Source organism: Nestor notabilis, unplaced genomic scaffold (assembly GCF_000696875.1).
Source record: "Nestor notabilis isolate BGI_N333 unplaced genomic scaffold, ASM69687v1 scaffold5680, whole genome shotgun sequence".
NCBI lineage: Eukaryota > Metazoa > Chordata > Aves > Psittaciformes > Psittacidae > Nestor > Nestor notabilis.
Window position 1 is genome coordinate 77,062 of NW_009910548.1, and position 9,928 is coordinate 86,989.

Here is a 9,928-nt window from a genome sequence, read left to right on the forward strand (position 1 = left end):
ATCAATACCTTTATAGAAACATGGCGATATTATACTGCAAAGATGTTCCAAAGTTCCCTAAATCCCCAAGTAACTCTTGCTTGTAGCAAGGCAGAGACAGAGAATGAATTGTCCCTTTGTGAGGAGACATTTTGCTATTGATCAGACCTACAGTTTTACCTTTACATTAGTAAAGATGCAAAGGCTTCAGAACACGTGTCAATGTACTTTATCCTCATCTGTGAGAAGCTAAAGGCAAAACCAACACCAGTTTACCATTACTAGACCCACTTGACAAGACTCTCCTGTAGCACAAGACACTGAAGCATCTACATGCTGCATGGTGTGGACTCAATATGCTGATTAAAATTGCAACCAGCTTGCCAACAAATAAGAAGTTATTAATTCTCACATGTCTGATTCCACCCTAGATCTTACAACTCTTCACTGCCCTCACATCACCCAAGGCGTTCCCAAACCTTGCTGCAAAGAGAAGTAGGGAGAACACTGTTTCTAACACACATGCTATTAAATATGTTTCTAACACACATGCTACTAAATATGTTTCTAACACACATGCTACTAAATATTTAAGCCCTTATTCTCAAGCAAATTCTTTGCCTCCAATGGCAAGCCAGGCATGCAGATGCATCATAGCATCTTCATTCCTCTGAACACAAACCCACAATCTACCACCAAGCAACCAGCAAATTCTCTCAAAGCAAACCTGCAGTGTTGTGTATACACAGATACATATATATATGTGTACATATATATGTATACATGTACTGAACTTCCTGTCCAGAATTCACTTACGAGAGAACTGTCCTGGCACACCTCAAGGCACAAAGCTGTGGCCCAGGGGAAGAACTCTGGTAGTTATCTCCCCATGTCTTAAAGGTTATGCTGGAAGTGTCACTTAATCACAGAGGAATTTTATATTCAAGTTTAATAGGTCAAAGGTTTCACAAGAAAACCAAGAGAGATCAGTTCATTATTTTAAACCCTGAAGGTGACCTTTCATTAAGTCAATGGGAACACTTCCATTACAGAAGAGGAACTCTTCTTCGTACTATACAGAGAAGGAAAACACAGCAGTGTCCACACCTAGTTCACCCAAAAGGCTTTGAGCTCTTCCATTAAGCCAGAAACAACACCCAGGACTCAGCCCCCAGCCTTGAGCTTCAACCACTAAATCTGCTTCAAAGCAATTCCATTGCTAAGCTAATAGCTGCAGGAGACCATTCCTACATCCCATTAAACCAGCAGACACTAATCTCTCCATCTGCAACAGATACACATGCCGTAGGGGTCTGGACAGGATAAACAGAACAGATGTTTAAGTGCACATGCAGTCTGGGTTATCACCTTCAGTGCTCAGCTGCACAGGAACCAAGAGATTTCTAGACACAGGAACTAAGGAGATTGAGACATCTGTCCTTTCTTGTAGCTTAGCTGAGGGAAGCATTAACCCCAGCAGGAAGGTAGAAGCAAGTATGTATCATACCTACACACATTGCACAGTTCCCAAAGATTCCCAGATACATCCAACCCAGCAAACCAATCTATGGCAAAAAGAGCATCACAATACAAAACCAAACCAGAAGCAAAGAGCTGCCAAAAAAAGGCACCAATCTATGTCCCAGTACTCATTAAAAGCATTATTCCTAAATGCCTGAACTGTTGGGAGATCTTGGCTGCTACTTCCCTCAAGCCAACACAAAACTGAAGAGCTTAGGAAAAAGCAGAGAGCCTCTACTCACTGGAAGCAGCTTTGAGATGCCACAGTGTGGCTAAGTCCTTGAAGGCAGCCTGTCACAGCAACAGGCTTCAGAGTGCAAACACCTGAACACAAGCATTTCAACAGGCTGCAAAAGGCAACTGTGTGCAAAAGGCACACACAGGATCTGAATAACAGTGCTTGATCCAACCCAAAGGATGCTTATTCTAGTCTGGCCTAGTGGAAGGTGTCCCTGTCCATGGCAGGGGGTTGGAACCAGATGAGCTTTAAGGTCCCTTCCAACCCAAACCATTCTATAAAGCCACTCTTGGATGCACAGGGCAGTGAGGGCAAGTGGATGTTTTCACCAGCATGTTAGGTTGCTGAATGCTTTCTCACACAGGGCCACTTCTTCCTTCAGCCCCACCACATGGGCTGGCCTGCTGTCAGGCTGCTAGAGGAGTGATGCTCTGCATGGCCTGAAGGGCTGCTCTCAAAGCAGTGCCAGGCCTGTACAGTCAAAGAGGTACACAAGGAGGCCTCTCCCCTCCAATAAGGGGACAGGCCAAGAAGCCCAGAGGAGGAACTTAAAGATCTCACCAGGCTTAGTCCATTGACCAGCCTAAAGTTGTGTTGACAGCTCTTTTACAGATACACACAGGACTCCTGAAGCAGGAACAGCCCCTCCTGTACTCACAAAGGGGAAGAGAGGTTCAGTTTGGTCTCCTCTGGGGTAAGATTCAGAAACCAGTGATATCACACGTTCACAAGCAATTCATGCTTCACGCTACAGCACAGCCACACTTAAACACACATCTGGACTTGAAGGGCTTGTACCTACCTCAAGTGCCCCAAGCTGTAGTATCGTGACTCTCCATCCGTTGATCGAACCACCTTGACAGTGAACATGGGCTGCAGCTGCCGTAGCTCCAGCAGCACAATGGCCAGGTAGTGAATGAAGAGCAGAGCATCCACCAGCGACACGGCGTACTGCACTATGCCCTGGTAGTTGGTGTCCTTCGAGTCCAAGATGCGAACGCCATAAAAGAGCCAGTAGGAAAAGACAAACAGGAAGATGAGGACCAACAGAAGGGCCCGAAACACAAACACCCTGGGGATATCTGCCTTGGGCTGGCGGAAGAACAGAGCCCAGGTCCCAATCAGAAGAATGAGGAGTTTAAACGCCACAGAGATGAACAGTCCCTCACAGACAGTACCACACGGCTCCAGATCATCCCGCCACAGGAGCTGGGGTAACAGAATGAAGGCGATGGGGGTAAGGAAGACAAGGAGTCCGAGAACAGCTGCCACTGTTAAGCCCAGGTAACGTTTGCAGTCCAACCCAACGCTGTCATCCAGATCCTTACTGATCCGGGCAATGTCCTCCTGGGAAATACTGTGCTCAGAGGTGCCTGTGATTGCTGTCGTGGTCTCACCCCAGTTGTCATCCTGAGGGAGGAAGAGAGAAACAAAAATAGCACTGAAACAAGAAGGTTATTCCATCCAGAGAGTAGGAATTTTTCTTGCCTGGAAAAAAGTTGCTGCAACAGACTTGATTCCCAGAAAAATACAGCAAAAGCAACACCTTCAACATACTGAATAATCAACCCTGAAAATTAGCAAAGCTTTGGAAACAACAGCAACTTGTCCAACGCAGTGACTATAGACATTAGGTGTTTAAAAACCTGGAAGTGTAGAGCAGGTAGCTCGGCTTGCTATGCCACTCACCATACCCCAGAGGTTCCTCTTCCAACACACTTAACAAGTAATATCACATAACTCTTGGAAACTGCAGTAATCATCAGTTCCCATGTGCAGGGCAAGGACTAGTACTATTCCAGCCCACAGATTCCATGGTGCAAGTACACCACAGAAGCACCTGGAAGGGAAATCTTCATTTTAGTTGTTGTTGTTGCACAATCAAAGACATGTTCACACATTATTTTCCCATCCATTACAGAAGCAAGTTCCTCTACTTTGTTTTCATTTGCTCTCCTCTATGTTGTGCTGCCCTCAATAGCTGCCATTCTAATAGAAGTTGAATTAAACGAACAAATAGTGGTCACAGAGGATATTTTCAGGTATGGGGCTTTAAGTTTAGAAGATCCTAGACTACCAATGGTATTAGTGTCCATTACACTGTCAGAGGCCCCTCAGCCACAAAGCAGCTTACCTGAAATGCAATCAGCATATAGTCAAGCTTCAGATTACATTATGTTTTCCAAAAGTCTCATTTCTTCCCTAGCTAATACCAGAGCCAGTTTTCCCATCCTACAATGCCTCCAATTGCTCCTTCCTGGTGCTGGCACAGCCAAAGAGTTATGCTGACATGTATGGATTTGACTCAGAGCTGCTGCTGGAGTGACTCACAAACATGAAGTCTCCTGATGCTTCCCACAAACACACACCAAACAGCAGCAATACATGCACTTTGCTGCTTGGCACCTTTGTAGCTGCAACACTCATTCAGAAGCACATGTTTTGCTCTTTCTCCCACCCTTCCGAGTATATCTTCCTGCAGCCTGTGTTGTTAATAGGATTTACACCTTCCCCAGACTTCTGCAGCTACACGTGCTGATGGAAGCATTTTGTTTTAAAGAGGCATCATTTTAAACGTTTACTCACTTCTTTGAAGGAGTTAGAGGAAAGAGTCTTCAAGTATCTTTGGGAAGGGAGTAGACAGAGGCAGCACAACTACTTTGAACAACTCCAGGGATTTAACTTCCAATGCACTCCAAGACATGAATACCTCCCATGCCTAGAGCAGTACGGTTTTCAGACAGACCAACCACAAACAGTCAGCATCTTGAATTAATATGAGGGGGTTTTTTTTGAGTCCCTTCTCACCAAAACAGAGGCCCCAGAAGAGATAGCTGCATTGTAGTATGTCCTGAAAGGCAGCATATTCCTATCACATTTCCCTTTTTGCCAGTGTCTCCAGTAAAGCAGTCTAAGCATTTCAACTGTCTTATGTTTATGCATGAAATAGCTCTGTATAGTTTCCTCCATTTGATGAGCTGAGAAACTGTGCAGAAGAGAGAAGGGGCAGAAAAACCACAGCAGCTTAAGGCTACAGCCCAGAAGACAACAAGAACCCTAGTTGCAGGCCACCCCTTAGAACAGCTCTTCCCACTTGAAGTGTCAAAAGCACAACAAATATGCAGTTATATGGAGATACGAGTCTAAATCTGTAGTGGGTCAAAGTCACTGGACCCAACCCAGGGCAGCCTGCTCCTTAGGAGAAAAGTCTTGCTCATGCATCAACTTACTTTGCTTTGGCTTTAATTCACACTGAGGAGGTCTGCATGAAAACTAGGGCTTAAGAACTCACCAGTGCCTTTAGATCTATTTGAATAACTGGGATTTATGAAAACAACCATCTGATTACAGATAAATGGCAGTAGATGAAGTGAGCCCACCTGAGCTACATGAATACTGTTACAAGTACTACCACAGACAGTTTGGAAACTGGGCATCAGTTATTTTGGGTGGTTTTGAAAGGGCAGAAGTGGAGCTTCACAGCCAAGTTTTACACAACCCAAATCCAGCCCAGGAGGCATTGAAACACCCTGCATTCTATGCAATCCTCTGAAAATGAATACACACCTTCACATCAATTGCTAGAGCAGCAAGAATACTGGATCCATCCCAGGTGCAATCCAAACCTAGCATTATTCCATTCTTTATTTAATCCAGTGTTAACGTACTATCTTACACTGACTTCACCCTCCTTCACAGCTATTTTGTATTAGTTTTACATTTCTTGCCTTCTTAACCTGGTCGTAACATGCTTTACATGATTACCTACAGCAAACCCTGCATCCAGGTAAAAAGGTTGACCCGAATAATGCACAGTGAGATGATGGAAACAGGTATTTCTATAGAGCTTTCAGATGACACCCTGGAGACAGCAGCAAATTGGTGCCGCAGGAATAGTTGTAACAGCTCTGGTGCTGTCAAAAATAATGCTCTCAGAAAAGAGATCGAGACCATGGCTTTAAGCATTAATCAAGGGCACCCATAAGTAGTGATTTACTAACAGCGTGCAAGCCACACTTTTCCTACCCATGTGCCAGTAAGTCACATGCTCTGTTCCAGAAGCCACACTCTACATTTGAGTTCACTCCCTCCTTACCTGGCCCTCCTCTGCCCGAGAGGCGTCATTCCCAAGCAGTGGCTCTGCAGGAGGTGTCTGGATGGTGACAGACTTCTCGGAGCGACTCCCATCTTTGCTTCGTGGTGATTTGTGCCTGTCCCGGCTCCTTTTCCAAACACAGCAAGAGGAGAACAACGTTACCATGTAGGTTCTGGAGCAGGGCATGGAGCCTGCTGCACCTCTGTGGGCAGCAGGTGACTTAAGGATGTGGTTGTAGTCATGCTCACCCACAGAATCACAGAATGGTTTGGGTTGGAAAGGGACCTTCAAAGCTCATCTAGTCCAACCCCCCCGCAATAAGCAGGGACACCTTCAACTAGATCAGGATGCCCAGAACCACATCCAGCCCGGCCTTGGATGTCTCCAGGGATGGTTCATCCACCACCATCTCTTTGGGTAGCCTGTGCCAGTGTTTTACCACCCTCAGTGTAAAGAATTTTTTCCTCACATCCAGCCTGAATCTCCTCTCTTTTAGCTTTAAACCATCACCCCTCATCCTCTTGCAACAGGCCCTGCTAAAAAGTCTCTCCCTATCTCTCTTATAGGTCCTTTTAAGAACTGAAAGGCTGCAAAGTCTCCCCATAGCCTTCTCTTCTCCAGGATGAACAACCCCAACTCTCTCAGCCTTTCCTCATAGGAAAGGTATTCCATCACTGTGGTCATTTTTGCAGCCCTCCTCTGGACCCTCTCCAACAGATCCATGTCTTTCTCCTGTACTGAAGACTCCAGAGCTTGATGCTTTACTCCAGGTGGGGGTCTCTTGACCAATATTGTCTGAATCTGTGACAAAACAAGCTTTGGAAGAGGTAGAAAGGAACCCTGCCTAGAACAGCCCACAGCCTGGAACAGTCTACCCTCTCTGTGACTGGAGAGGGAAGCAAAGCAGACAGAGTACATCCCCATCACCTCATCTTCTCTTAAAACAGCCTCCACTCTTGCTGTGCTTGAAAGGGAAGACTGCATTCTCCAAGCAACTCCATTTGGGATTAACTGCTCTGCACAGCTCTCCATCTGCAATAAAGTGTTGTCTCACAGGGATGTATATACAATTAATACAAGGAACTAATCAAGACAGCTTTAGCTCCTGCAACATAGAATCTTGTCAACTAGGAACTTGGCACTGGAGGACAACTGGTGAAGTTTATTTCCACTGGTTAATAACCCCCAGTTAACCTCTTCCAAAGCAAGAACATTCAAGAGTACCAGAGTACACCTCTAGACCACATGGCTTCTTGTCTGAGATTGGTGGGGTTTAACACATCTTGACACAACCTGCCCACCAGTATTTTCCTCTAGTTTTTTATGTTGTATCTTTCCACATGGCATTCTAAGCTTCGAAGGGCAACCCATGTTGGGGGTGGGGGTGTTAAAGAAGGGAAAAAAAGGCAAACAAGAGATGTTTTACTCAATAACTGGGTTGCAAGCAGAGACTTCATTTCATGGAAGAATTCTTTTTCCAACCACACAAGATAATTGCCTCTGAAATGCAGAGTTCCCCTTTGTACCAGCTCAGTTCTAAGTTGCAAAGTGGCACACATTTTACATATAAAACTAATGATGATGCAAGAGGAAGAAAAAAAAAAAAAAAAAAAGCGATGATGCAAGAGGAAGAAAAATAAAAAAGGAGTAATGTTTCCAAGGAATCAGAAGTTTCAGAGCAAGATGCTTTTGAGGCTGCTGAACTACCACAGAGAAGACTTGCTATTCAAGTTTACAAAAGCCTGACTTCTAATCCAATCAGTGCTGACAAACCACTTGTTGTGGGCTCAAGTACCACTCAAATTCTATTAAAACACCCCAACATACCAGCACAGAGTAGCCAGGAGGGCTCTGGAGAGAGATAGGAAACCTTATTACACAAGAAAGAAATGGCATCAGGAGAGTAAACAACTGGCAGTTATCAGTTTACAAAGTCTGACATGTCTTCTCCCCAGAGACTCCTCATCCCTCACACTTTGCAGGGTTAAGTGATCTTTTCCTTCTGCTGGTGCTATCCCAACCTTTCTGGCCATACATGACCCCAGCATGCATTCAATCAATTGATCATCAGTAAATCAGCAGCATTATTGCTTCCAGTCTCCCCACTGGATTCCTTGTGAGAACTCTCCACACATATCTCCACTGGAACTGTGGCCCAACTGATTTCATCCTGGCTTACAATTTTTCCATGGGACATGTCCTAGCTTAAAGCAGTGAGTAATTACACATAAACATTTCCTTACCCTTGTCTGTGGGCTTTTTTGGAGTGACCTGAGTAGTGGGAGTATCCCGAATATGTGGATTCTGTATCCATTGCAGCAGACATGGGGTCTACGCAAAGGGGCACAGATTCTTCCTTAGAAGATGAGTTCCTGCTGCTCCTGAGGTGGAGTCTGTGGTAAAAGTGCTTTCCTGGGTGCTCTTGGCTTCCCAGTCATCAGTAAGGTCTGGTCCTCAGAGAGCGAGCAAGCTTCACTTACAAGGAATCCAATCGGAAGGGATGGGAGGGAGGGTGCTTGGCTCCTCACGATCGACCTAAGGGAAACAGGCATGAAAATGCACTCTAAGCAAAGCAAGACATCATTCCTCCTGCATCAATTCCCTCACCCTGGCCACACGTCACCACTCATCACACTGTGCCCAGTTCACAAGCTTGTCCTGACTGATCATAGACTGGTTAGGGTTGGAAAGGACCTTAAGATCATCTAGTTCCAACCCCCCTGCTATCTCTCTTTCCAGCCTAGTGAAATATATGCATTTGTAGAGCTTGAAATAAACTGATAACTAACTCTGTTTTGCAAAGTCTAGCCTTTTTATCTAAAAACCCAGAAGAAACAGCATAATCACCTGGAAAAGTGACTTGGAGGAGACCCAGCAGTCTACACACAGAAATTCAACCCCAGGAAAAGCACAGGGCTCGACTTCCATACTCCCATCTCTTCACTTGTGTAACACACAGCCCAAATACCCCCAGATTCAGAACGGCAGCATTACAGCCTATATACAGGGGGAAAGCATGAGGGGTGAGGGTGACTTTCCTAGGAGAAATGCAGGAAAGAATCAGACCACCATGCCTGGACCTGCTTTGTTTTCACATCTGCAAGGTGTGCCCATTTTTTTGCAAGCATACAATCAATGGTATTATGAGCACCTCCCTTTCTTTGCAACCTTTGCCTCCAGAAGCTAATTTGGGCCCTGAAGAATTGAATTTTATTAGGAATTGTATCTATATATACACATACTAAGAACACTGGGGAGAGTTGATTAGAGATCACATCTAGCTTATATGGGCCAACACTTCTTACATCGTAGTTCCATTTGGAACAGAAGCTTATGTCCCATCCGTAAAGGGCAGAAGAGGGTCATGTTTTTTGGAACAGGAGCAGAGCAACATCAGAACAATTCCCAACAGTGACATGTCAAAATCTCTGAACTTTGTAGGGAAGAAAGGTAGACACCATCCTGCTTTCCAAACCCACATCCTGCGTTAGGCGAGAAGAGAAATGGAAAGGGAGTTAGTCACTGCTTTGGGGAAAAACATGCAAATGGTGAAGAGGGAGGGGTGGCAGCTAGGGACTGAGGTACCGTGGCACAGCCCGGTGTTTGGCACACAGGAGCACTCTCACATGCCTCCTGCCCAGCCAACACAGGACTGCAGCCATGTCACACTCAGAGCAGGCAAAAGACTGCTTCAAAATCAAACTAGATCCCTCCATTGTTTTCAGCTCACAGCAGTTTTCAGAGCTGTTAGCAACAGAACAGTCAAACACCGCTTTCAGCCCCCTCCCTCCCCAAGTGCAGAGAGACAACAACGGAATTCAGGCTTTATACTTGGCCGACTATTCTTTCCAGCCATAGATTCCTCCACTAACACCTCCAGAAAAGCTTGTAACTCAGCAAGCCGTGCCAAGGAACGAAGCCTCTTCCCCACAGGGTTCCTTGGCTGGCAGTGCAGTCAGTCTGCAACCAAGTAAAGAAGTGTTCATGCTGCATCAGGAGCTGCAGGTATTTGCACAACACTTGGGCTTGCCAGGGCTTTTGGAAAGGAGAAGGCAGGAGGGACCTTCCACATACAGGAATTCCCAGGCTCTAAA

General features: G+C 45.5%; 1 protein-coding gene across 1 annotated transcript in view; it reads right to left on the reverse strand.

Annotated features, from left to right (window-relative positions):
* The window catches only part of VANGL1 (VANGL planar cell polarity protein 1), a 29,485-nt gene extending 21,114 nt beyond the window's left edge, over positions 1-8,371 (reverse strand). The window contains exons 1-3 of the mRNA XM_010010561.1: positions 8,078-8,371; positions 5,835-5,961; positions 2,541-3,148 (exon numbers count right to left, since the gene is read on the reverse strand). Of these exons, the coding sequence (XP_010008863.1) occupies positions 2,541-3,148; positions 5,835-5,961; positions 8,078-8,160 (818 nt within the window). The 5' untranslated portion in view covers positions 8,161-8,371. The remainder of the gene's footprint in view (positions 1-2,540; positions 3,149-5,834; positions 5,962-8,077) is intronic.
* Positions 8,372-9,928: the final 1,557 nt, after the last annotated feature.